The sequence below is a fragment of the Chionomys nivalis genome, chromosome 9 (genome assembly GCF_950005125.1).
Source record: "Chionomys nivalis chromosome 9, mChiNiv1.1, whole genome shotgun sequence".
Lineage (NCBI taxonomy): Eukaryota > Metazoa > Chordata > Mammalia > Rodentia > Cricetidae > Chionomys > Chionomys nivalis.
Window position 1 is genome coordinate 72,959,360 of NC_080094.1, and position 26,243 is coordinate 72,985,602.

General features: G+C 41.7%; 3 protein-coding genes across 4 annotated transcripts in view; 2 read left to right on the plus strand and 1 right to left on the minus strand.

Annotated features, from left to right (window-relative positions):
- Window positions 1-6,524: 6,524 nt before the first annotated feature.
- Rag1 (recombination activating 1) lies at window positions 6,525-14,691 on the plus strand. The gene is made up of 2 exons (XM_057781857.1): window positions 6,525-6,570; window positions 11,503-14,691. The coding sequence occupies exon 2, from the start codon at window positions 11,517-11,519 to the stop codon at window positions 14,640-14,642; it is 3,126 nt and encodes a 1,041-aa protein (XP_057637840.1). The 5' UTR covers window positions 6,525-6,570; window positions 11,503-11,516; the 3' UTR covers window positions 14,643-14,691.
- Window positions 14,692-23,588: 8,897 nt separating this feature from the next.
- On the minus strand, window positions 23,589-25,172 carry Rag2 (recombination activating 2). The gene has a single exon (XM_057781920.1). It carries the CDS (start codon window positions 25,170-25,172, stop codon window positions 23,589-23,591), a length of 1,584 nt encoding a protein of 527 aa, XP_057637903.1.
- A 350-nt stretch (window positions 25,173-25,522) lies between these two features.
- Window positions 25,523-26,243, plus strand: part of Iftap (intraflagellar transport associated protein) — a 77,615-nt gene continuing 76,894 nt past the window's right edge. For both annotated transcript variants that reach the window (XM_057780914.1, XM_057780915.1), the window contains exon 1: window positions 25,523-25,617. The gene's annotated coding sequence lies outside the window, so the exon portion shown is untranslated. The remainder of the gene's footprint in view (window positions 25,618-26,243) is intronic.

Sequence of the window (26,243 nt, forward strand, 5' to 3'; positions counted from 1 at the left end):
AAAGCAGAAACTTCCTTAGTAGCAAGGAAAATGTTGAAATCCCTTGAGTTGAAGGAAAGTTTCTTTGTGATGTTGCTGTGATTTTCCAGGAACTCAAAACTACTAAGGAAACTCACAGGGATAGAATAAAAGATCTTTGTTTCTTTGGACTTAGGGTGGTTTTGAGGGTCAGAAACTTAAATTCAGCCCAGTGGAAATGGCACATACATGCCCACAGTTCCAGCATTAGGAAGACTGAGACAGGAGGATTGTGAACTGTAGGACACCTCAGGCTATTTAACAGGACCTTGCCAACAAAACAAAATGAGACAAAACCCTTAAATTAAGCCCACTTAAAGTACTCCATGGAATTTCATGACTTCCATCACTTAGAAACCTATGAGAATGGAGTTTATTTAATCCAAAAGTTTAAATAGTCTCATGTCAGTCCTCCCTCTCGGCCCCCAATATAGCTTCCCCTTTTCTCTTGTCTGACTGGACTTCCTCTCACACAGTTTATCATGAGGTCACATGGTGGCCTTTTACAGTTCCAGTCTTGTGAGACAGTGGTATTCTTTGGGAACATACACTCTAGAGAGCCGTCAGCAATCTCCCCCACCTCGTGTGTGTGTGTGTGTGTGTGTGTGTGTGTGTGTGTGTGTATCCCCCTCACCCTTTTCGGAGCTCCCTGACTAGTAGCTGGAGTTAGGTCTACAATGGAAGACAAAGGCAGACAGAGGGAAAACTTGCTTTCCTTGAGCTAAGATTTCCGTGTTCTGCTCTTGACCCTTCAAGCTCAGACTGATTCACATGGGACTTCATGGTTCACAATCTTGTTAGATAGTAGTCAGGTGTGGCACACTCTCATTCTTCCTCCTCCCTTGCCCCATCCCCCTCTCTCTGGAGAATGCTGACTTATATAAGTACCTGTTTTCAGATGTAGTCACAATCTGAGGTATTGGGCCTCAAGGCATCAACACAGAGGCCCTTAGACCAACAAGCATAGCCATACTTTATGTGTCTGTGGGTGTGTCTGTATTAATGTGTATGTCACATGTGTGTGGATACTCATGAAAGCTAGGTAAGGCTGAGGTGGGATTCCCCTCTGTATGTTATAATTATGTTTTATTACCACTGGTTTTTAGAAAAACTGTTTTGGCCAATGGCTTAGTAGAGTAAAGCCAAGCAGGAAATCCAAACAGAGATATAGAAAGAGAGTAGGTGGAGTCAGGGAGATGCCATGTAGCTGCTGAAGAAGACAGGCACTAGCTGCCAGCCAAAACCTTACCTGTAGGCCACAGCCTCGTGGCGATACACAGATTTATAGAAATAGGTTAATTAATATGTAAAAGCTAGCCAGAAATTCATCTGACTAGTTGGTGAAATTGTAATTAATACAGTTTCTGTGTGATTTTTCAGGTCTGGGCAGCTGGGAACAAACCATCAGTCTCTGCCTACAGAGGGCATCAAATCTGGAGGTAGAATTATAGGTGGTAGTGAACCATCTGCCAATGGTTCTGGGAACTGCTTGTGGGGAGTAGAAGTGCTCTTAAACACTGGACCATCTTTACAATTATTTTTATTACATTTTATTTATTTATAATCTTTCTCCTCTCCCCCCATCAGTACTCACATTAATGTGTGATGTCAGGTGTGTGGAGATCAAAAGACAGCTACAACTTGTGTGTCTTCTTATCAAATAGGTACCAGGGATTGAACTCAAGTAGTTAGGTTTGGCAGCAGGAGCCTTTACCTACTGTCATATTTCATAAACTCATGGAATGTCTTTATTAGAGAGACGAGATTATGAATCCAAATAACCAGAAACCACCTAATCTTGAGTTTACTCTCTACGTCTTACATGTAGTCTCTACGAAACAAAAGATAGCCAATGAATAATTATGAGGCCAGGAAGATGTTTAGGAGGCCTCAAAGCTACTCATATATTGTTTTGTTAAATTGTTATGAATATTTTTTCTTGTATGATACTTCTGTAGTAGTGTTTTATAACTATAGTAAAATACGGAGACAAGCTATTAAATAATAGAAACATGTTGCTTTTGTCTCATGGCTCTAGAGGTACAAAAGTTCTTGCTGAAGAAGTTTGAAAGATGCAGAGCATCATAATGCAGGGGCCCCGGGAGCTTGTGGGTCAGCGGGTGTTTCTAGCAGGTCTCTCTCCTTCCCTCATGCATTCAATCGTGATCTCTGCTCTAGGGAACTTATCTGACTCACCAAAGTCCTCGCCTTTTAATGTCCCGCAGTGAGGATTACAGTTAGTCCCTGGAAACCGCAGGGGATATTCAAGCACTGTCCCAAACCATTGCTGCGTGTTAATGATATCCATTGTTAGTTCTAGTTTGTGATTGGTTGTGGAGTGAGGATGCACTGGAGCACTGGGAAAGACTCAGAGAAGCCTGAAGAAATTGAAAGTCACCCACTGATAGCAGAATAGAGAACTGTGAGTGACAACTACAGCTAAGCTCACTTGCATCCTCCTTCATTCGTGACAGTTACTTTTAATCTAAAAGTGGCATAAATAAAAATCACTAGCGTTCAGATGGTCCTTTAAACTATTTTGTTATAATGAAATACAATATTAAGGTTGTTTGTAACTTCATCTGGCACGTTTCCAGATTTTGGAAATACCGATGCCTTGGGAGCCATTTTAGCCACACCTCATGCCTGAAGATGGCTTTGAGCACGACTTACAATTTTGTGCATGAAACAAAAAGATTTTCCCCTGTGGTATCTTGTCACACTGTTTCTGCTTTCTGATTTTTAGGCTAGGCATGCTGGGTTCTCAAACATGAATACTAGTTCTGAGAATGTTAGACCAATTCCATCCTAGTCTCTGACCTTTGAATTCACTGTTAAATGCTTGGCAGCCAAACGGGACGGAGATGAAAAGATGCTCTTCTGTTGTTGGGTTTGGACAGGGCCACCTGTCACCAGGTTAGAAACTTGGTCTCAGACTTGTGCTCAGTCCATCACGTTTCAGTCTGTAGCATCTCCAATGAAGATGCGGTTCTCACACTTTACCTGTTGAAGGAATTAGGAGAAGGCGTTCTTGGGTGGTGGGAGCAGTCAGCAGGAGTGGGACAGTGATGCTGGATTTCCATGTTGGACCCTTGACTTTGGTGGAACACTGCTGCTAACTAGGTGTGAGCTTTTGGGCAAATTATTTCGATCCTGTAAGCTTTTAGTGTTATTTCCTGGTTTGTAGGAACTGTGGGATGGGAGTGGGAGGATTCCTAGAGTGGCAAGCCATGGTAGAGAGGGTAGGTAAGAAGGGTAGAAATAGAAGTGGAGACAAAAGGAGAGTAGAAAATAAGACACACAATTTCTTAACTAGTCCAGAAATTCAATAACTGTTTTGTTTTCTTGATGGTTTGTCCCGATTCCTTAAGAAGCTCCCCATTTTGTCCACATGGTGGCACTAGTTGTTTAGAAAAGAGGCAGACAGCTCCACGGCAACCTGCTGCGGTGTTCCTGAGTGTGCTGAAAATGAGCTGCAGTTGACGTTTAGAGTAATTAATAACGCATTAGAAAATTTACTAACAGGGATAATCCACATTGAGTTAATTAGAAAGCAATTTTAAGGACGGGGAAGTAGGGGAGAAATGAGTGACTGGAGATACTGTCTCTCCACGGCCCTTGCAGCGTGCAAATTTACACAATCACCCAAGGCTCTAATTTAGCAATGACCTGTTAAGGTTCTGATCTGTCACCAACTCAAGTTCTTTGCGGGCCCAAACTAGGGAAAATGGTGTCAGGGTGGGAAGGCCAGAGGTCTCTTCTTCCTGTAGTGAGAAGAATCTTTTCCCGGGACCCTGGAGACCACATCTGAAGTGTTTGTTTTCTCTGCAGTTCTTTCCTCTCCTGCAACGTCGCATGGAGGCACTTTGTCCTTCAAGATGCATCCTCAGGACCTGATAACCTCTAAATTTCCCTTTAGTTCTGGCTTTCGATGATGTTGGAAGACAAGACTTTTGCAAGTTGGAGATGTATAGATACATACTTATGTATGTAATCACAATGTTGGCAAGCAGCATCTGCTGGATTATGATAAGGCTGGGAAATGGTGTTCACCTACGCAGACCCTGGCCGTAGGGGAGATTCTGATTGGTATCAGCAACTAGAGCTCTTTGCTGTCTGGGAAGGAATTGAATTTGAAAAGGTCTTTTAAAAGGGCCTTTGGGAAGTCACAGGGAATAAGTGCAGGCAACAGGAGGGTTTGGGACTTGGATGGACAGGCAGGCTGAAAGGAAGGACAGCAGGAAGGCATGTTTGGAGAAGCCCCGTGAGCAAAGGACCTGCGGGCACTCCCAGGGTTCTCTATAGATAATCCGTCAGCTAGAGGGCTATGCTGCAGGCTGGAGTCTGGCATCACGTCGAGACGCTAGTTCACCTTTTTCAGTTTTTGCCTTCTGCAAAATTTGGCCAACACCTGTCAGCATATTCCATTTTTAATTTGCTTGGAATAACACAGACTCTTATGTAGCTCTGACTTTGCAATTTTATGATGAAAGTCAAGGCTTGCTCCAGGTGGGGCTTATTTCATTGAAAGTACTTGAAAGGATAGCGAATAGAAGTTTAGTCGCTAGGGAAAGGACCCAGGTCCTTTGCTTAGCTTGTTTTTCCATTTGCCTCAAAAGTGGTCTCAGCTCTCAGTAGGCAACAAATACCAATATGATTGCGATGTAGGTGGTAAGGAAGAGGCTGTTGGGCAAAAAGGGGGGAGTATTAGTGCCCTTGACTTTGAAGAATTTGGTAAAAAGACATCTAAACTGTTTTAGGACTAAACCATTTTAAGGTTTTTTTTGTATGTACCCAATATTTTTCTATTTTTATTAATTCATTAGGGTTAATTTTGTAATACTTCTTAATTTTTCTGTTTATAAAGTGTTACAGGACCAATAAAAGTAAACAGAAATATATATATATATATATATATATATATATATATATATAAAATCATATCACATACGAGAGAGGGGGAGAGAGAGAGAGAGAGAGAGAGAGAGAGAGAGAGAGAACTGTGTTAATTATTGGGTCTGATCCTCATACCCTTATCCTAAACAATTTGGTACATAATTTTTGCTAACTCTCATTTTTTAAGAAAAGCTGAAAAGGACAGGACTTAAAAATATTTAAGTCCAGAGCATTATTCCAATGGAGCCAGACAGTGAGACTTATTTGCCTTAGACTTTTGATACAAAGCCCAGGGGAATCCAGGGCCAGCAAGGATGGCTCAGCCACCTTAGTATCATTTGATGTCCAATGTTCATAGAGAAGTGAAGTTCGACTTTGGGATAGTTGGTATTGCTGGTTTGCTCCAGATCTATGAGGTAATACTGTTTTTCTCTTTCCTTCAAGATGAAGCATGAATGCCCAACTTATTATTTTCCTTTCTGCCATCCCAGTTGGGTTGCAGTGTTTTGCAGAGTGTGGAAATGGAGACAGAAGGATCCCTGGGATTTGCTCTACAGCCCATGTACTGGGATTGTTGAGCCTCAGGTTCAACAAGAAACTTTGCTTCAAAAAATGAGGCAGTGAGCAATGAAGCAATACACCACAATGATGTTGACCTCTGGCCTCTCTGTGCACACTGCATCCAGGTGCACATGCACCTGCACATGTGGTTATACACAAACATGTAGAAACCACACACAGAGACAGAGACAAACAGAGACGGAGACAAGTGGAGAGGGCTTCACAACGCTAACCCACCTTCAACATCTAGTGGCTGAGTGGCCATGGGCTAGTTTTTCTATTGTTTGCAACCTTTCTCTAGAGATGATACTATCAGATGCATAGGATTGTTGTGAGAATTAAGTATGCAGAAAGCATTCAGAGATCTAATAACACCAACCTTGTGCTGTGGGTGACCAGATTTAAACCTACAGCATTTAAGTAAGGAATCTAAGGCCTGAGTTATTTACATCCAGGTCTCTTGTTCTCTATAGTCATGTTTAAACTTGGTTTTCTTGTATCAAGTTTCCTGACAAAGACTTGACCAGGTGGAAGTGTCTTGGGGCTATTTATAATAAGTAGTAAATAAAAATCCATAGCTTTGTTAATGTTCGATAGACATTTACTAAGAACCAGGTACCATCCCAATAATTTTCCTATAGGAACTCTCACTGCTACCTCCCATTGACTTTGGGAGGCAGGAATTGAAGCACGGAGCTTTAGAACCCAGGTAGAAACCAGAGCTCAGAGTTGCAAGACCATGTCTACCCCAGGCATTCTCAGGCAGTAAACTGCAGCTGGCTCTCCAGAACACACCCTGAATGTTTCTGCATTTGGGTCCTGCAGCTAAGCTTCCTGAAGAGCCAGGTGCCAGCTGGAGCTGGGAGGGGGGGGTGTGGCCTGTGATTGGCTCCCATCATCTGTGGTTAGCCCTCTGTGTTGGGGGAGGGTGGGAAGGACAGTGGGGACTGATAAATAATGCAGCCCTATGTATGAAGGGACCAGAGAGCAAGGAGGGAGTAGACAGCACATATTGCTATCTCTGTGGTATCGAATAATAACATCTAAACTACAGACATCCCAACATTCTGGCCAGGAGGCCTGTGGAGGAGCAAGGTAACTCTTGTATTTCTCATGCCTTGAGTCAAATTATTTATTATATTTTTTTTTGTGTGTGTGTTCCTAATAAGAACCACGAGAGCGGTTTCCCTTGCAGGCAGTGAAGGGAGGGAATGAGGAAAGCCGGCATTGGTTCTGTTTTTGTTTGGAATGAAGGAAAATCAGAAAAGGAATAAGAGGCCAAGTTGAGAGACATGGCAGGCTTATGGAGTGGATGGAACGCATCTGAGTTGATAAAAACGAACACTATTGGCAGAGGAGGGCTTAAGGAGAGCTGCTTGCATGACTGCAAAGGAGAGATGAACGAATGCACTGTTAGCTCAGGCAAGAAAAAATAATCAGGAGCAATGAATTCCAGGCTGGAAGGAGATATGCAATTTCTCAGGTTTTGCCAGTGTGGCCTGACATTTCCTGACCTGAGAAGTCCAGTGTTTCTGAAAATGTGACCTGTATGCTGCTCCATCAGGACCATTGCAATGTCTAAAAATGCAATCTCTGGTCTCCACTTAGACAAATAGCTCTCTGCAAGCTACTGATCTGCAGGCTTTGGGAAACAATCGCTGTGGTGATTCTGACTCATATTAATTTTGAGAATTGTCATGGAAGAGACCTTACTCTGAGGTGATGCTCTTGGGATGTGCAACCAAGAATTGTAGCTGTGTGTTTCTTTCTAAAGTAGTTCAGTGAGAGGGTCCTCTGGAAGAATGGCAAGAATTTTCTGGCTTTTCTGTAGATGCTAGAAATATTTTGGTGCACGTTGTGTGGCAGATAATTGGGAGTAGTAACTGAGAAGAGAACAAAGTAGAAAAGATGTGGCAAAGAAAGATCACACTTGGACACACAGAATTGTGTGATTGGGGCCAGGGAGATAGTTCAGTTGATAATGTGTATGAGGATCCAAGCCAGATCCCCCAACCTTTGTAAAACATCTGGGTGTGATGTCCCATTCTTGTACCAGGTATTCTTGTATTCTCAGTACCAGGGAGAAGAAGACAGGCAGGTCTCTGGGGTTCACTTGCCAGTCAGCGATGCTGTTGTAGCTATTGCCAGGAGATGGTGAGCCAAGCAGGGGAATGCATGTGTCAGGGCTGAGATAGAAATGAGCTGCTGCTGGACTTTCCAGATACCCAGCGTTACTAATGGTTATTCACTACGAGCCACAGCTTTGCCTCACCTCCTCTACTCCAGGCTGGGTTCACAGAGTCAATGACCTGTGGAGGGTGGGACTGTCACAGCTTTGGTGGCAGATGCTGGTAATCCTCAGGTGATAGTGCTGACTGGAATAGAGCTGAGACAGCATCAGGCCCTCAGCCATTGAGACTCCGAGGTGTCTACTCTCAGACATTTTGCTGTAAGAGAAGACAATGAGCATTTGAAGGATTTCAAATTATGAGTGCAAAAATCAGTCTTCACAGTCCTAGCTTCAGGTTCCTACAGGTTGAATTTCAGTCCCCTTGAGACATGTTTAACAGAAAACAAACAAACAAGAATAAAGATGCTGGCCAGATTTAAGATTTAGGTCTTTTTGGAGAAAAATTAAAAAGAAAGAATATAAAAAGATGATAAATACATATAAATCTAGTCTTGAAAAAGGTTTGTTTGAACTGAACTGGTGATAAAACTAAAAAATACATGTGTTATGTGGAAACTTCAAATAAAAAAATGATGAAATCCAGAGACCCTTTTCTTAGCTCTAATTCTCCTTTCTAGTGCTTACGTACTGTTGAGATTTCAGTGCATAAGGTTCTAAAGTTCCTGTATTTTCAATGTATATAAAATATGAATGTGTATTCATAGACAGGATCCTGCCATACTTTCTATTATTGTTTCTTCTCTTTTTGCACAGGAACATTTTTGTTTACTTCTGTATATAGAAATTATTCATTGCGCAATGTTTACACAATGTAGTTTCTATTCTATGGTTAGGCCGCAATTTATTTAATAATGCCCTGTTGGTGATTATCTGTATTACTTTCTGTTTTTCAAAGTAGTTAGCTACTTTTTAAATAAATCTCCCCAGCTTTATATAAATGTCATCATATACTTCTGGAAGTATTTCTATAGGTTAACTATAGAATATCTTCTCCAAAGGAAATTTATTGCATGAAAGACAATACACCTTAACTTTTAAAAGGTATTATGAAAGTGTCACTTGACTTCTTATGATAATTTACATTTATATTTCTCTCAAGGGCATAGGAAGGTATCATAATTTGTCCATACTTTCATTAAAACTAAATGATGCCAATAATTTTAGTCTTTGATAACTGGAGTGATTACAAGGACTTACTAAATCAGATTTTAAAAAATTCTATGGTCTCTCAATTTCATAAAACATGTAGCCTCCAAAGAAACTCCCCCTGAGCATCTTCCTGAATATCACCTTAAAGCATTATCACATGCTTTCCACCTCTGCTTTGAAGTTTAGATAAACTTTTATGATTTGTGCTGTAAAACAACTTAATAAATACATTTGATTTGACTGGCAGTAGCTAGTCATTACATTACTCCATGGAAACATTTCAGCAGATGTGTTGGTGGGTTTGGTCAGTATTTCAGGCTAGTGGGAGTTACGGGAAGTTGACTTACTGAACGTGAAAGGTCAGTATTTAATGTGGTGAAAATGGCATTTGGTTCAAGCCAAAGGCAAAGAACACAGAGACTGGCCTAGCATTTGTTACAAGAAAGAATGAAGAAACTTAATTGATCAGAAAGTAGTGTTGAGGACTTTGTTTGGCTGTACTTCAAATACCTTTGGGGTTCTTGAGACCTTTGAAATGTTTTTAGAATTGTTTAGCTTCCATAGTCCCGCATGAGGAACAGCCAAACTGTGTTTCACTTTCAATCAAGTCTTAAAAATTTGCCTTTAATTTTAATGAAAAAAAATACCAACAACTCTCATGTGTAATGCGCTTAGACATTGAACAGTGTGTCAGCTTAAAGGGAAGAATTCACAAGCAATGTTGCTAGCAGCATCCCTGGCTAGTCTCTGCCGCCATTATGTTCCTTGCCAAGTTCCACTACTGGTCAAAATGTATTATTTGAGGAATTGTCTTCCAATGTGGCTATAAAACTTGTTGAGATGGTTAATCTGTTGGGGGAAAATGGGTTTCGAGACATAGGTTGTAGGTCAAAGAGTTAACCCAGACACATTTGGGGAGCATGGATGGGAGGGTATATTATGAACTAAGGACTTAATTGTCCTTAGGCAGTTTGGTCTAATTTAGATCATCGAGAGAGTACTCAGACGGCATCATTTGTTTTTCTTCTATCTTGTGACTGATATTAATGTTACAATTGGCATGTTATTTTGTTTATTATTGCCTTTACTATGTTTATTACTTGAGACGGTGTCTCATTTTGTATCTCAGGGTGGCCTAGAGCTCTTTAGGGTTGACCAGGCTGATCTCAAACTTGCCTTGATTCTTCTGATCCTACTCGTTTAGTGCTGGCATCAAAGACTTGCACCATAACGTTTGTTTGCATTTTAATTAATTAGTTAATTAATAATTTCCAGTTCAATTAGTTTCCTCTCCCTCCATCCTCTTCTCCCACACCTCCCTACAACCTCCCCTCTTCCCCACTCTCATCTACTCCTCCTCCTTCTGTCTCTTCAGAAAAGGGCAGGACTCCTGTCTATATCAGCCATCCATGGTATAACAAGTTGCAGCAAGACTAGGCACTTCCTCTGCTCCGACTGTTAGGAGTCCCACAAGAAGACTAAGCTATACAACGGTAACATGTGCAGAGGGCCTGGGTCAGTCCCATGCGAGCGCTCTAGCTATGAGGACAGGTTAGTTGATTCTGAGATTTTCTCGTGGTGTCCTTGGCCCCGGTAGCTCCCACAATCATTATTCCCCCTCCTCCCCAGGATTCCCTGAGTTCTGTTTAGCTGTGGGTCTTTGCATCTGTTTCCTTCAGCTTCTGGATGAAGCCTCTCTGATAACAACTGGGCTAGGCAACAGTCTTTGAGTGCAACAGACTATCATTAGGAAACATTTCATTTCATCTCTAAATTTTAAAAAATTTATTTCTTTTACCTTTTGAGATTATAATGCAACGACACCATTGCCCCCCCCCCCCCCGTTGATTCTTGTATTTCTACTTATTAATACTGTTGTGCTAATGACCTTTAGTCTGCAGTGGCTTTCAGGATGAGCTGTGTGAGGTTACTGAAGCTACTTGAAGTTTTCATCTTAGACTCACACTATGGTCTGTTGCAGGTTTAAAGAGCTCTGTGGTTTTGTTTCTAACGTAGACTCAGCCTTCTAATTTACAATAGCATTCACTAATTAAAATTGTAAGCATGATTGCTATCCATGATACTTATTATTATTGCACCTGGAAAGCTCAAAATTCACTTCATCCTTTCAAGTAGAGAGTAATTAGTTTCTCTGGGTTTGTAGCTTTACCATCTCCTTATGACTGTTTGGAAGAAATCAACACCCAATTTCCCAGAAGAATGTTTTAAAAACCTGGAAATATATTGTCCAGTTACTGTAATGAGGCTAATATAAATAATATAAAAGTAGAAAATATTACTTTTCTCTGGCTTAGTATCCAGTTGATTATTGCATTTACTCACAACAACTATTGAGCACCTAATGATAACCAGGGATATTGGGAAATAAGATCAATCACTCAATAATATTGTCATCAAAGATAAGGTTTTTGTGGTAACGGAGTTAAATTTTACATAGCCATAGCATTTAAAATCATTTGTATATTATAGTATAAGTGGCCCCAAATACTGTTAGAAAAGGAATTGACTGTTCTTGGTTATGTTATCAGCAGGAGATTTAGTAAATATCTTTTGAAAAGAATTAATGAATGAAAATTTGAATGTATCAATCTCAATTATTTTCAAGATACAGCAATCAGATATTGATATTTTTCTTAACTTGACTTATTTTTCTTCACCATTCTTAGGAAGCTTAGCCGACATGGCTGTCTCCTTGCCACCCACTCTGAGGCTCAGTCCTGCTCCTGATGAAATTCAGCACCCACACATGAAATTTTCTGAGTGGAAATTTAAGCTATTCAGGGTGAGATCCTTCGAAAAGGCACCTGAAGAAGCCCAAAAGGAGAAGGGTCCCTCAGAGGGGAACCCTTGCCTAGAGCAGTCTCCGGTAGTTCTGGACAAGCCTGGTGGTCAGAATTCAGCTCCAACTCAACGAGCACTGAAACTACACCCCAAATTTTCAAAGAAATTCCATGCTGATCGGAAGTCAAGAGACAAAACAATTCACCAAGCCAGGCTTAGACACTTCTGCCGCATCTGTGGGAATCCATTCAAGGGCGATGGGCACAACCGGAGATACCCAGTCCATGGGCCCGTGGATGCCAAAACCCAAAGCCTTTTCCGAAAGAAGGAAAAGAGAGTCACTTCCTGGCCAGTCCTCATTGCCAGAGTTTTCCGGATTGATGTGAAGGCGGATGTTGACTCGATTCACCCCACTGAGTTCTGCCACAACTGTTGGAGCATTATGTACAGGAAGTTCAGTAGTGCCCCCTGTGAGGTCTACTTCCCAAGGAACGCGACCATGGAGTGGCATCCTCACACAGCATCCTGTGACATCTGCCTGCCTAACCACCAGGGACTCAAGAGGAAGAGGCATCAGCCCAATGTGCAGCTCAGCAAGAAACTAAAAACTGTGCTCAACCAAGCGAGACGGGACCGTCAGCGCAAGAGAGTTCAGGCTAGGGTCAGCAGTAAGGAAGTCATGAAGAAGCTCTCCAACTGCAGTAAGATTCATCTGAGTACCAAACTTCTTGCAGTGGACTTCCCAGCACCTTTTGTGAAAGCCATCTCCTGCCAGATATGTGAACACATTCTGGCTGACCCCGTGGAGACCACCTGTAAGCACGTATTTTGCAGGATCTGCATTCTCCGATGTCTCAAAGTCATGGGAAGCTATTGTCCCTCTTGCCGTTATCCGTGCTTCCCCACTGACCTGGAGAGTCCAGTGAAGTCCTTTCTGAACGTCTTGAATTCTCTGATGGTGAAGTGTCCCGCACAAGAGTGTGATGAGGAGGTGAGTCTGGAAAAGTATAACCACCATGTCTCAAGCCACAAAGAGTCCAAAGAGACTTTGGTGCATATTAATAAAGGGGGCCGGCCTCGTCAACATCTCTTGTCACTGACACGCAGGGCTCAGAAGCATAGGCTGAGGGAACTCAAGATTCAAGTCAAGGAATTTGCTGACAAAGAAGAAGGTGGAGATGTGAAGTCTGTGTGCTTGACATTGTTCCTGCTGGCATTGAGGGCCAGGAATGAGCACAGACAAGCTGACGAGCTAGAGGCCATCATGCAGGGGCGGGGCTCTGGTCTGCAACCAGCTGTTTGCTTGGCCATACGTGTCAACACCTTCCTCAGCTGCAGCCAGTACCATAAGATGTACAGGACCGTGAAAGCCATCACGGGGAGGCAGATTTTTCAGCCTTTGCACGCTCTTCGAAATGCTGAGAAAATCCTTCTGCCAGGCTACCACCCCTTTGAGTGGCAACCCCCTCTGAAGAATGTGTCCTCCAGAACGGATGTTGGCATTATTGACGGGCTGTCTGGACTTGCCTCTTCTGTGGATGAATACCCAGTGGATACCATCGCAAAGAGGTTCCGCTATGATTCTGCTTTGGTGTCTGCTTTGATGGACATGGAAGAAGACATCTTGGAAGGATTGAGATCCCAAGATCTTGATGACTACCTAAATGGTCCCTTCATTGTCGTGGTGAAGGAGTCTTGTGATGGGATGGGGGACGTGAGTGAGAAGCATGGCAGTGGGCCTGCTGTCCCCGAAAAGGCGGTTCGCTTTTCATTCACAATAATGAGAGTTACGATAGAGCATGGCTCGCAGAATGTGAAGGTGTTTGAGGAACCCAAGCCCAATTCTGAACTGTGTTGCAAGCCGTTGTGTCTTATGCTGGCAGATGAGTCTGACCATGAGACCTTGACTGCCATCCTAAGCCCCCTCATTGCTGAAAGGGAGGCCATGAAGAGCAGTGAGTTAATGCTGGAGATGGGGGGCATCCTCAGAACTTTCAAGTTTATCTTCAGGGGCACTGGATATGATGAAAAACTTGTCCGGGAAGTAGAAGGCCTGGAAGCCTCTGGCTCAGTCTACATCTGTACACTTTGTGATGCCACTCGATTGGAAGCCTCTCAAAATCTCGTCTTCCACTCCATAACCAGAAGCCACGCTGAGAACCTGGAGCGCTATGAGGTTTGGCGGTCCAATCCCTATCATGAGTCCGTGGAAGAACTCCGGGACCGGGTGAAAGGGGTCTCTGCTAAACCTTTTATCGAGACAGTCCCTTCCATAGATGCGCTCCACTGTGATATTGGCAACGCGGCTGAATTCTATAAGATTTTCCAGCTGGAGATAGGGGAAGTGTATAAAAATCCCAATGCCTCTAAAGAGGAAAGGAAGAGATGGCAGGCTACACTGGACAAACATCTCCGGAAAAGGATGAACCTAAAACCAATCATGAGGATGAACGGCAACTTTGCCCGCAAGCTGATGACCCAAGAGACTGTAGATGCAGTTTGTGAGCTAATTCCTTCTGAGGAGAGGCACGAAGCTCTCAGGGAGCTGATGGACCTTTACCTGAAGATGAAACCCGTGTGGCGCTCATCATGTCCTGCTAAAGAGTGTCCAGAGTCCCTCTGCCAGTACAGTTTCAACTCACAGCGTTTTGCTGAGCTCCTCTCTACCAAGTTCAAATATAGATACGAGGGCAAAATCACTAATTATTTTCACAAAACCTTGGCACACGTCCCTGAAATTATTGAGAGGGACGGCTCTATTGGGGCATGGGCGAGTGAAGGGAATGAATCCGGTAATAAACTGTTTAGACGCTTCCGGAAAATGAATGCCAGGCAGTCCAAGTGCTATGAGATGGAAGATGTCCTTAAACACCACTGGCTGTATACTTCTAAATACCTCCAGAAGTTTATGAACGCTCATAATGCGTTAAAAAGCTCTGGCTTTACCATGAACTCAAAGGAGACCTTAGGGGACTCTTTGGGCATTGAGGACTCTCTGGAAACCCAAGATTCAATGGAGTTTTAAATAGGACCACCACGTAGAAGGTGGTGTTTGCAAATTTGTTTTCCTTTGGGTTGCATCGAGGTCTTCTCCTAGCACCTGTCACATCACTGTGTGTGTGAATCTTACTGCCCAAGGGGTGGCAGGTTGGAGCGACAGGCCAGAGGTGCTGTCAACCAGGTCAGGGATGGATAGTCGATGAGATGATTGCCTGAGCCATTTAGTGAGTTCAGCAGAGCAGCAGGAGAAATCAGTTCTTTGAAAGCTCAATAACTGAGAACAGTGGTAACTGCAGGGGACAAGGATGCACAGGGTGTGCATGGCACTGTGTGTCATAAAATCAAAGCCAGAGCTGTCAAAGAACAGTCCAGCATGCTAGGAAAGGAATTTGTCTTGGGCATGCCTTTTTTTTTTTTTACCTCAATTTATTATGTTTTGTATTGAGATGTAATGCAATTTTTTTCCATTTCATATTTTGCAGGACTATTTTATAAATTTCATATTTGTTGATTTGTTTTGCAAGATTCAAAGGAACCTTTTAGGGTTCTCTAACAACACTCCACATTTGTAGGACATGGTGACCTTTACCAAGGGCTCAGTGCACTGTCTTGTATGGTACATGTATGCAGAAATAAATTACATCAAGACAGGTTTCAGAAAAGTCAGTTTTTGTCCTAGGTATAAATGGCATCACTATGGTCACCTTCAGTGTCTAGGAGGTCACCTGGTATCCTAAATTTTCAATAATGAAGTTAGAGAATGCACCTGTTAGCTACAGCTATCCATTAAATTTTGTAAACTCATATTTTCTTAACTATTTATAGCCAACTTTGGTTGTTTATTTTTGCTTTTTAATTAAAAGTAATTTATAGTCTCAATGTTTTTCCATACACTCTCAAGGTCACAGAATTTTTTAAAATCCATATTTCCTTACTGCCTAAAAACAGATTTAATGCCCTGTTGAAAATGTCAATCCGATTTTCTCTATATGAAACATGGGTCAATTTGAGTAAGTGTAGGCTTCATAGAGGCCCCTCTTCTGTATTGTGTTATTCTTTTGATTATGAGACTGCCCAGAATCAGTGTGTTCAGGTTTTAGTAGTGGGGCAGTGTTATACTTTCTGTGTTTGTTCAGTTTGGGTGGAGTCTGCTTATGCTAGAGTAGAGGACTGAACATATATACATGATTTACTTTTACCACTTTCGGATTTTTTTCTTAAACTTGTTTTCCTCATCACAGCTCTGTGAAGAGGTGAACATTGAATAGAGGTTAAATGGTTTTCCTGAAGTTACAGGAATAATGAATACCTGATTTTGAATTTGACTCAAAGCCTTTTGTCTCTTAATTCTGTGTTCTTCACACTACATATATATTGTTTACACAGTAGCATCAGAATTTAATTAGGGTCCACACCTCACCCCGACAGATTATAATCCTGAGAGTTTTATCTTTCAGGACAGAATTTAAAGTCATCTGTTTGTCTTGGGCCTTTATAGACTAAATTGGGCCAAACCTCTAAGGAAACCATAAACCCTCTAGAGGATGCAGTTATTTGGAAACTATTCATGTCTTTAGGAGTTCAGCATTTGCCAGGCACTAGCAATTTAAGAGCAGGCATGGGATTTTATATGCTAGTGAGTCATAATGATATGTTAGTGTTAATTAGTTTTTTTCTTCCTTTGATTTTATTGGTCATAATTGTCAGTCTTCATACACAGTATATCAAAGAGCTTTGTAATTTAGTTGTCAAGTGTGCATCAGTGACATTATCCTAAATGGCACACATTTGGTGCATGTGAGGGGATTCAATTTAGTGTTTTCCATTGAAAGATTCAGCAGTTTTCTTTGCTTTGTGTATGGAGCATATCAAAGACATTCATAATTTAGTTGTCAAAAACATATACACACTTAAGTATTATTTTAAAAACCTCTCTTTGTTTTGTAGTTTGGCAATGAATAAGCTTCCAAACCACCAGCCCTTTCATCTTATTTAATCCATACAGATGTCTGTGCACTAATAAACAGCTAAATTCCCACCATCATCCTGCTCTCCGGAGCATGCTGGCACTGGTTGGTAGCTGTTTTTCCCTCGTTTACTCTGTTAGTCAATTGGCAGCACTGTAAATACTTTCCAATATTAAATTCTCCTTGCTAGCATGTAGGACAATTTCAGAAGCATTTGACTGAGGACATGATTTATAGCACAACCTTCTCCCGACTCTCCTAATCAGATCACATTCTTATAAACCTCAGGAACACCTGGTCACAGGATTTCAATATGTAGAGTGCCGCCGATGGCTATTCCCCCCCCCCCCCCCATTGTGGGGATTGCAATATCCGAGATTCTGGTATAATACTCTACTTTTATTTTTTAACAATGCCCATTGCAAACGCAGGCACATACTCCAGGGAAATTCACTGCAATGAGTGGAGGATTTTTTAAGCACAGAGGAGGTCTGGAAAAGTGCAGGGCATTTTTCTGCTCAGAAGCTTGGTTTCACAGGTCTACCTGCCAGCCTTCTGTGGGGTACTGTGGGCACCGGTGATGGTAGCTGATGAAAATTGATGAGTGGTTGGTGTGAGGTTAAGAAGTGTCTTGGGATTAATAAACATGCGCACAGATGCCAGAGCAGCAGGAAAAGATGTCTTTCTCTCTCAGGTGGACTGGAATTTAATTTTGTTTCAATTTGTTTTTACAAAGTATGCATGAAAACAGTTTTTTTTTTTGTTTTTTTGCGCAAGGGGTGATTTGAAAGTATGTGTTTCATATGATTTCGCATAGATGTCAAAGTCCACACAGTTAGGAGGCAGGACTTTAACAGTGAGCCAGGGACTTGCACAGGCTAGGCAAACGTATCACCTCTGAGGTATTCCTAGCTTTCTTTAACCAGTTTTTGAGACAAGGTCTCGCTGTTTCCCCAGGTTGACCTTGAACTTGTAAGCCTCCTACTCCAGTTTCTGCCTAACTGGGATGGCAGGTCTATGCCAGCTGGACTTGTTTTGTATGTGATGTTTAGTTACATGTGTGTATACCTTTAGATATTGGATGACAGTTCTAGTTTTCCTATGATAAGATATCCTAAGCCAAAATTGATACTTTTTGCCCATTTCTCTTTTTTTCTTTAAGTATCTATGTAAACGTATCTCAAAGTTATTAGTTTTTAGAGGTATTTTGTGATATTGTTTTTCACTTTATTTTCTTACATATAGTGATGTATTTTGTTTAGTGACTTCCAAGAGTCTACTCTTCTCCCTTAGGGGAAGTTTAGACACCAGGACGCAATGTGTTATTTGATTTGAGGACCTGTATTTTCATGTTAAATGCTTTCAAATGGAAGAAAACGAGTTCCAGTACTTATTTTTATATTTTAATGTTTTACTCATTAGCATTATGGTTATTATTCACAATTTTGTGTTTAAGTATTTGGAATAAAATTTTAAGATTTAAAAATAACAGGTGTAATTTGTATTGCTGCTATATTGTTTCATATTTTATTTTTTGGGGGATTCATACACGAATACACTGTACTTGCTTAATTTTCAATCCCACTTCCTCCTTTAATGTTTCCTACATCTTTCAATTGCCTCCTTCAAATATATAATTTCTTGTATCTTTATTTTTGTTTTTACAAATATACATGTTTTTTATGTATAAAAGCTTTTATTTATATATAAAACAAAATAAAGACATATAAATTTATATAAATATCTATATACACACATGCATATACATGTACAGAAACATACAACCTACTGAGTACAATTAGTGTTTTCCTTATTTGCATGTGTTTAAGACTGAGAATCTAGGACAAAATTCTCATCCCTGAAGCAACAACAACAACAAAAACACCACCACCACCACCACCTTAAAACAAAACCACATAGAACTTTTCTCCTTCAGCAGCCATTGACTGCTGGTAGCTCATCTGTGGGGAACAGAATTTTGAAATTTCCTGCCATCCTTGTTAACGTGTTGATTGGTGTGGTCTTTGTAGGATTCGTGTGGTCAGTCATGTTATTGGGAGGCATGGGAGAATCATCTCTGTCCTTTCCAGAAGAAGCTCTCATGTAGCGGTTGTTCTGGTTCACAGGCACCTAGAATCTTTCCATCTCCTTTCCTGAGATTCCCCCAAGGTTTAGGTTTCAGGGTTATGTTACAGTTGTCCCATTCAGGGGCTTGCCATCCCAAGGTCCTCATTCTCTGCGTTTGGTCAGTTGGCGACATCTCTAATAGTTTCGGTCTGCTTCATAAAGAAGCTTTTTGACGAGGGGTGAGAGTTGCAGGGATCTATGGTGTAAGGGTGGACCTTTAGAAGACAATTGGAAACTATATTACTTTTGTAAAATCGCGATAGTAGATCCTCTTCAAGGCTCGATGACATCTCTAAACATGGGCTTCTGGCTGGGTTTACAATATCAGGTCCGAGTTTCCACCAACTGAGAGGACATTAGATCCAATTAGGCAACTGTCAGTTTTCCCTAAGTTCCACCATTGCATAGTTGGGGTATCCTGCTGGTTACCATCATTGTTGAGGCTTTACAACTATATAAGACTGTTGGTAACTTTTCTCCTTTGGCAGCTTCTCAGCCTCTATTTTAAGTATTTATGGGATGCTTCTTCTAAGCAAGCAATGTATGTTTGATACTGAGATATAGTGGCAAGTAGTTTAGTTTTGGTTCATAAGAAGCAAGACATTAGATCACCAATAAGACTAATGAGGGCTTGATATTATACTCTAGTTGGTGTGGAGGAGGAAAAATAGTAGATGCGATTACAATAGATAGGTATAAAGTACATGTGCTGGTAGAATTTAAATTGGGGTGTCCGAAAAAAGCACTTGGGAAGAAAAAGTCTTTAAGTGGAGAGAGATTGAATGAAGCTCTAGGGTTATATGAAGATTGAATGAGGGATGAAGTTAGGCCAGTTACCTAAATCGGACAACCGATGGGGGAAACTCAGGGCGAACAGCACTGAGTGTTTAGGAATTTAAGAAAGACAAGTGGACCGTAGCAGACTGAGGAGGGCGTGTGGACTACTGGCAAATCAGGCAGAGGCTTCATTGTGCAGGACCCAGTGGACATGCCCTGTGTGTGAAAGGAAACCACCGCAGAGTCTGAGGTGATCACATGATGCAGTTGATCTAAACCGTGCTGGAACCAGGCACAGGGGAATGCTTCTGCAAAGTATTAAGGTCAAAGGACTCTGTCCAGGTACGAGAGAGGTTATATGTGTACATTTAAAGGAACTGGAGACAGGTTTACCTGTCCCCTTTTGCTCCAGTGGTACATTGTCTACAAATTACTGTCTCACTCTCTCAGACAACTGTGCCCAGTCCGTGTGAGAAGAGATGAAGCAGGGTTATTAGTACTCAAAAGTCTCTTATTCTCATGAAGTTGTTTCTTCCCCTGTTTTCTCCTTTTATGTCCCATGGACATTTGCTTTTTATCCTCTCCTGATGATGACAATGTATTTCTGACAAAAAAAAAAAACAAAACAAAAACAATTCATTTCAGCCTAGGGAGATAACTTGATTGTAATAGCTCTTTGCATGTAAGGGGTTCTGAGTTTGTTCCCCAGAACCCACATGAAAAAACAGGTGGTGGAATCTTCTCTTAATGACTGTGCTGGTGAGGTGAACAAGGCAATTTCAGATGGCCAGCTAGTTTAACTTACTTGACCAGATCCAGGCCAGACAGAGACTCTGTCACAAAAAGCTGGAGAGAACCCCAAAAATAACAGCCCTGGTTGTCCTGTGGCCTCCACATGGACAAGCTCACACTCACACTCATACACAGGTGTACACCCTCACACATGCGGATGCACACACAGAGGAACATGTATAGAGACAGATAGACACACACACATACACACAAACACACATATGTATGTGCACACATATCCTAATTGACTTGAAGGCCAACCAAGATCTGTGTATCTCTATATTGAGGTCAGATCAAAGTCTAATGAACTGATCAGTTTCTGTAACTGTCTTTCCATTTTTGTCTTTAAGAAGTTCATATTTTTTTTATTCTTTTTTAATTAAAATTTCCACCTGCTCCCCGTTTCCCATTTCCCTCCCCTCCTCCCAAATATTGCCCCCTCCCCCCAGTCCCCTCCCCCTATCCCCACTCCTCTTCTCCTCCCTCCACACCATTCCCCCTCCCTCTCGATACTGGAGAGCAGTCCAAATTCTCTGCCCTGCGGGAAGACGAAGGTCTTCTATCTATGTCCAGGAAGGTGAGCGTCTAAACAGGCTAAGCACCCACAAAGCCAGTTCATGTATTAGGATCGAAACCTAGTGCCATTGTCCTTGGCTTCTCATCAGCCTTCATTGTCCGCCATGCTCAGAGAGTCCAGTTTCAACCCATGCTTATTCAGTCCCAGACCAGCTGGCCTTGGTGGGCTCACAATAAATCAAAAAACCCAGGATAGCCAAAAAAATCTTATATAATAAAGGATCGTCTGGAGGCATTACCATCCCTGACCTCAAACTCTATTACAGAGCCTCAGTATTGAAAACAGCTTGGTACTGGCATAAAAACAGAGAAGTCGATCAATGGAACCGAGTAGAAGACCCTGATTTTAACCCACAAACATATGAACACCTAATTTTTGATAAAGGAGCTAAAAGTATTCAATGGAAAAAAGAGAGCATCTTCAACAAATGGTGCTGGCAGAACTGGTTGTCAACATGTAGAAGAATGAAAATAGATCCATATCTATCACCATGCACAAAACTCAAGTCCAAATGGATTAAAGACCTCAATATTAGTCTGAACACACTGAACCTGATAGAAGAAAAAGTGGGAAGTACTCTACAACATATGGGTACAGGAGATCACTTCCTACGTTTATCCCCAGCAGCACAGACATTAAGGACAACATTGAATAAATGGGACCTCCTGAAACTGAGTAGCTTCTGTAAAGCAAAGGACACTGTCACTAAGATATTTTTTTGTTGTTGCAAATGATTTGGTCATCCTTTGCAACAAAGATCCCTCTTTGTTTTTTGAGGGATCTCTATATTTTGTGTATCACTTCAAATGGTTTAGTCTACATTTTAAAACTATCTTTGCCACAGCAATTCTTTGGCAAAAGTTGATATAAGATAGAAAATTTGACAAATTTTGGCCCCATTTTGTAATTTTATCAGCATAACTCCAGGTTAGAAAAGAGCTAATACTGCACAGACAGCCTCTCCTATGCAAACAGCTCACGTATATACAGATGTGTGTGGTGGCGCAAATGAATGTAGACAGATTATATAGATATATACAGCTTTAATAAGGAAATAGACTTACAGGACCACAGGTTCCCGCGGAGTACTGGAAAAGCGGAGCAAAAGAAAAGGGGCTGCTGGGCTCACGCCCGGCAGATTTATCCGTAAACATTAGCCCGAGGCGAACACGCCCCCAATGGGTGGGGCTATGTCCCTACATCTCCCCCATTGATTTGGAAGGGATTGAAAGTGCACCCCCAAAGTGATTCAGGCAAAAGCATATTGTTGGAACATGCTTTGACCCTTCTCAAGTGCATGTAGATAATTCACTAAAATGTACCACAGTACTGAATTCAGGACTTTGGTCATATAGGTGACTTAGGGTTTCTATTGCTGGGAAGAGACACTATGATCATGGCCACTCTTATAAAGGAAAACACTTAACTGAGGTTAGCTTATGATTCAGAAGGTTAGCCTATTGTCATCACGGTAGGAAGCATGGCAGCATGCTGTCAGACATGGTAATAGGGAAGGAACCAAAAGTTATACATCTGGATAGGCAGGCAGCAGGAAAGGAGAATGACATTGGACCTAGCTTGAGCACCTGAAACCTCAAAGCCCACCCCCAGTGGTACACTTCCTCCAACAAGGCCGCATCTACTCCAGTAAGGCCAAACTTCCTAATAGTGCCACTCCCTATGAGTTCACGGAGGCTGTTTTTATTAAAAACACCACAGTAGGTGACAATGCTATCAGTGTTCTGTCTTCTATCAAGGCCAGTCTTCAGGTTTTTCAGATACAATGTAGCTAGCTTAGGCCAGAATCAAACTCACATTTACCCGCCTCTATTTTCCAAGTATCAGGATTGCAAGCATGTGTCATTACTGGCTTGATGTAGATTTTGTGTGTGTGTGTGTGTGTGTGTATGTGTGTGATGTGTGATTCCCTTCTGTATGCTGTGAATACCATTGGTGAATAAAGAAACTGCCTTGTCCTGTTGATAGGGCAGAACATAGGTAGGCAGGGAAAACTAAACTGAATGCTGGGAGAAAGGAGGCAGAGCCAGGGAGAAGCCATGTAGCCCCACCAGAGACAGACTCCAGAACTTTGGCCAGTAAGCCACATACATGGATTAATGGAGATGGGTTAAATTAATATGTAAGAGTTAGCCAATGAGAAGCTAGGGCTAATGAGCCAAGCAGTAATTTAATACAGTTTCTGTGTGATTATTTTGGGACTAAGCAGCTGGGAACTAACTAGCAGCCTCCATACAACATATATATTATTCTGTTCATGGGTATAATCCAAGGGGCTGACTGAAAGTTTATAAAGAGCAGAAATGTAGGACATAGTTCATCTTGGTTTTAACTTTTTAAATCAACTACAGGATACTTACACAAGACAATTTAATTCCTTTGTGCATTAGTTTATTTATTGGTATTTAGTTACTATTCAACATGTAGATTGTGACAAAATGATGCAAGAGTTCTGTGTATACATTATAACTGCTATTCTGAATGAAAATTAGATAACATTTCTCATTTAAGAAATTTTTGAATAAAATGTTAAAGATACACATTAAAATAGCTATATTTAACATTACATTAAAACTAGCACTTAACTCATATGAACAAAGCTTAGTATGGAGATTTTCAGTAAACAAAATCAGAATACCATTTATATCACTATTATGATTTAAAAAGTAGGTCTAAGAATCAGTGCACCTGAATCTTAGGGGCTTTTGCTAAACTAATCAAACAACCTTCTAAGAAAGGATTTCTTGGCAGGAGTCAAGACTTTCCCAGAACCTTTTTTGTGAAGTGATTTCATTGGAGGTTTTTGTAAAGGCAGACTTCTTTTGGGAGTGTGTAATGCTCTTGCTATCTGCACATGCTCATTGCAGTAATATTTGTTGCTTCCTTCTGATAAGTGGATGAGTGTGCGTTCTGCCAGATCCATGCACTGGGCATGTACCCAGTGCCCATCTCCATGAGAACAGTAGATCATGGCAGGTTTATTGAGCTCCGTTGAATAGAATGGAACCCAAGTATTAATGTCCACATCACAAGTAGGGCAGCATGTTATCCAGTAGCCAGTTACAGACTCGTCATCCTCATCATCCTCATTATAGGTGTCAAATTCATCATCACCATCAAAACTGGTTGCTTCTGCACTGAAACAAAATTCCTCTGAATCTTCAAAGGGAGTGGAGTCCCCAGGATCTTCTGTTGATGTCTGACTATTTGTGCAGATTTTCTGCTCTTCACTCACGTCATCTTCAGAGCATTTCAGCATATAGAAATAGAATGCTTCTGTCATAGTCTGCTTATTGTCTCCTGGTAAGCCAAGGAAAACAGACCCATTTCCCATGCTGCTTCCAAACCATATTTTGCTATGCTTAATATCTGGGGTCCAATCTGGGGTCTCCATTTCACTAATTTCTATCGTGTTGTCCCCTAGAGAGACAATGTTGCAGACCATCCTTTTTTGATTTTCCAGCTGATAACCACCAACAATAACAAATTCATCATTATTTGTTTGGGTGAGGATTGCACTGGAGACAGAGATTCCTCCTGGCAAGACTGTGCAATTCACTGCTGGGCTACCCAGGGGAAGATCTACCTTTATTCTATACAAGTTGGCAGGACGAATGTTATTGGCAAGGGAATGTCCTCCTAAAATGTAAATAGTATCATTTCTGGCAATAGAAACATGAAATGACAGCCCATCCTGAAGTTCTGGAAGAGTATATGATGTAACACACCCAAATTCAAAATCTACCAAGAAAACATGGGGCAGGCAGTCAGCTACACTATTCCATTTTTCTGTGGTTCTCTGGGTAGAAGGCATGTATGATCGTCCTCCGAAGAGAACACCCATACTTTTCCCTCGACTATATACCACATTAATTGAATGACCATATCTGGCTTCGGGGACATCTCCTACTAAATCTTTCTCTGTGCAACGGAAAGTAACTTTTTTGTTGTTCTTACAAGCAACAGACATGATATAAATCTTATCGGAAAGCTCGTTGTTTGGTGTTTTCCCTCCGTGGATGATATATTGGTGTTTTTCAGACTCTAAGCTGCCTTTGTAGGAGCAAGTAGCTGGGTAGCGAAGCGGTGGGAGGTAGCAGGAATCTTTAGAGAAAACCGCAGGTTTCAGTTTGAGATGATTTTTCTTAATATCAAAATGGAAGACTCCAGTAGGGCAGGATCTCTTGGGCCAGCCTTTTTGGCCAAAGAAGAAAACTTGACCATCAAAATTCATCAGTGAGAAGCCTGGTTGAATTAAGGCTATATTATGACCCACCGTTACCATCTGCAGTGACATTTTTGATTGTGAGTAGGTCTTTTATCTGAAAGTATAAAACACAAAACTTAGAACATCTTTTTATTATACATCATTATGTTTAGATGTCCTCACATGCAAAAGGTTTGTTTAAAAGAAAAGTCATTTAACATGCTTGTCCTAGAACTCTAAGTCCCCAAATTAGGAAGCGAAGAGCCCCAGACCTTTACTACTTAATTCAAGTCTAGCAGCTGGGACATATTTTAGTGGCGCACTCTCTTCGCTTTGATTTCTGGGAACTGTAGTCCTTCTTTCCTAGAGCGCCCTTGCATGCGACCCAACAGAACTACATTTCCCAAGAATCCGTTTTCTATAGTTTGTCTTCTTGTTGCTTCAGGGCTGGAGCCGTCTAGGCTGACTGGAAAGGACTCCAAAAGGGCGAAGTGACTAGATGGGCGCCAAGGTGACGGACAGCTAGGGAACCGAGGTGAGAGTGCTCCCCTCTGCCGACAACGGGGCGCTGGACCCAAGAGTACCAGGAGGGGCGCCTGCAAACCGGTGCTCAGGAATCGCTGCGGCTTCTGCGACTCTTAGTAGGGTGTCCCGGTAGGAGGCACAGATACTTCTCGCTCAAGTGTGGTTGCCTGGAAACCACAGTCTGAGGGGAAGCCACGGTTGAGTCGCCTTTACTGACTCCACTCTGGATCTATTGAAGCGAGACCCAGAATTGCACTCTGAGGACTCGTCACTTGCTGGGACAGGGAGTTAGGAAAGTTGACTGTCTTTCAGAACCGAAAGACGAATCTTAGAATACCTAGCACGCAGGGGAGAAGCAGCTTGAAAATGATTAAAAAAAATTTTTTTTTTCACTCTGCACTTACTAACGGAAGTAAGGGACACTTTAGAAGACCCCCGCCCCCTTCCTGCTCAGCAACTTTCTTTCCTTCTTGTTTTGAGGATTCTTTCAGAGAAACAGAGACAGTTCCTAAACTACACGCTCCCCCCTCCCACCCCCATACCCCAACACCTAGGAAAATAGAATTGTCCTGTTTCAGATCATTTCCAGCCCACGAATTGTGAGATAATTCTTGAGTAATTTTATATTGAGTACAA

Bases quoted from the DNA above. Each gene is read 5' to 3' on its own strand.
- Rag1 (XM_057781857.1), top strand. From the start codon at position 11,517: ATGGCTGTCTCCTTGCCACCCACTCTGAGGCTCAGTCCTGCTCCTGAT.
- Rag2 (XM_057781920.1), bottom strand. From the start codon at position 25,172: ATGTCACTGCAGATGGTAACGGTGGGTCATAATATAGCCTTAATTCAA.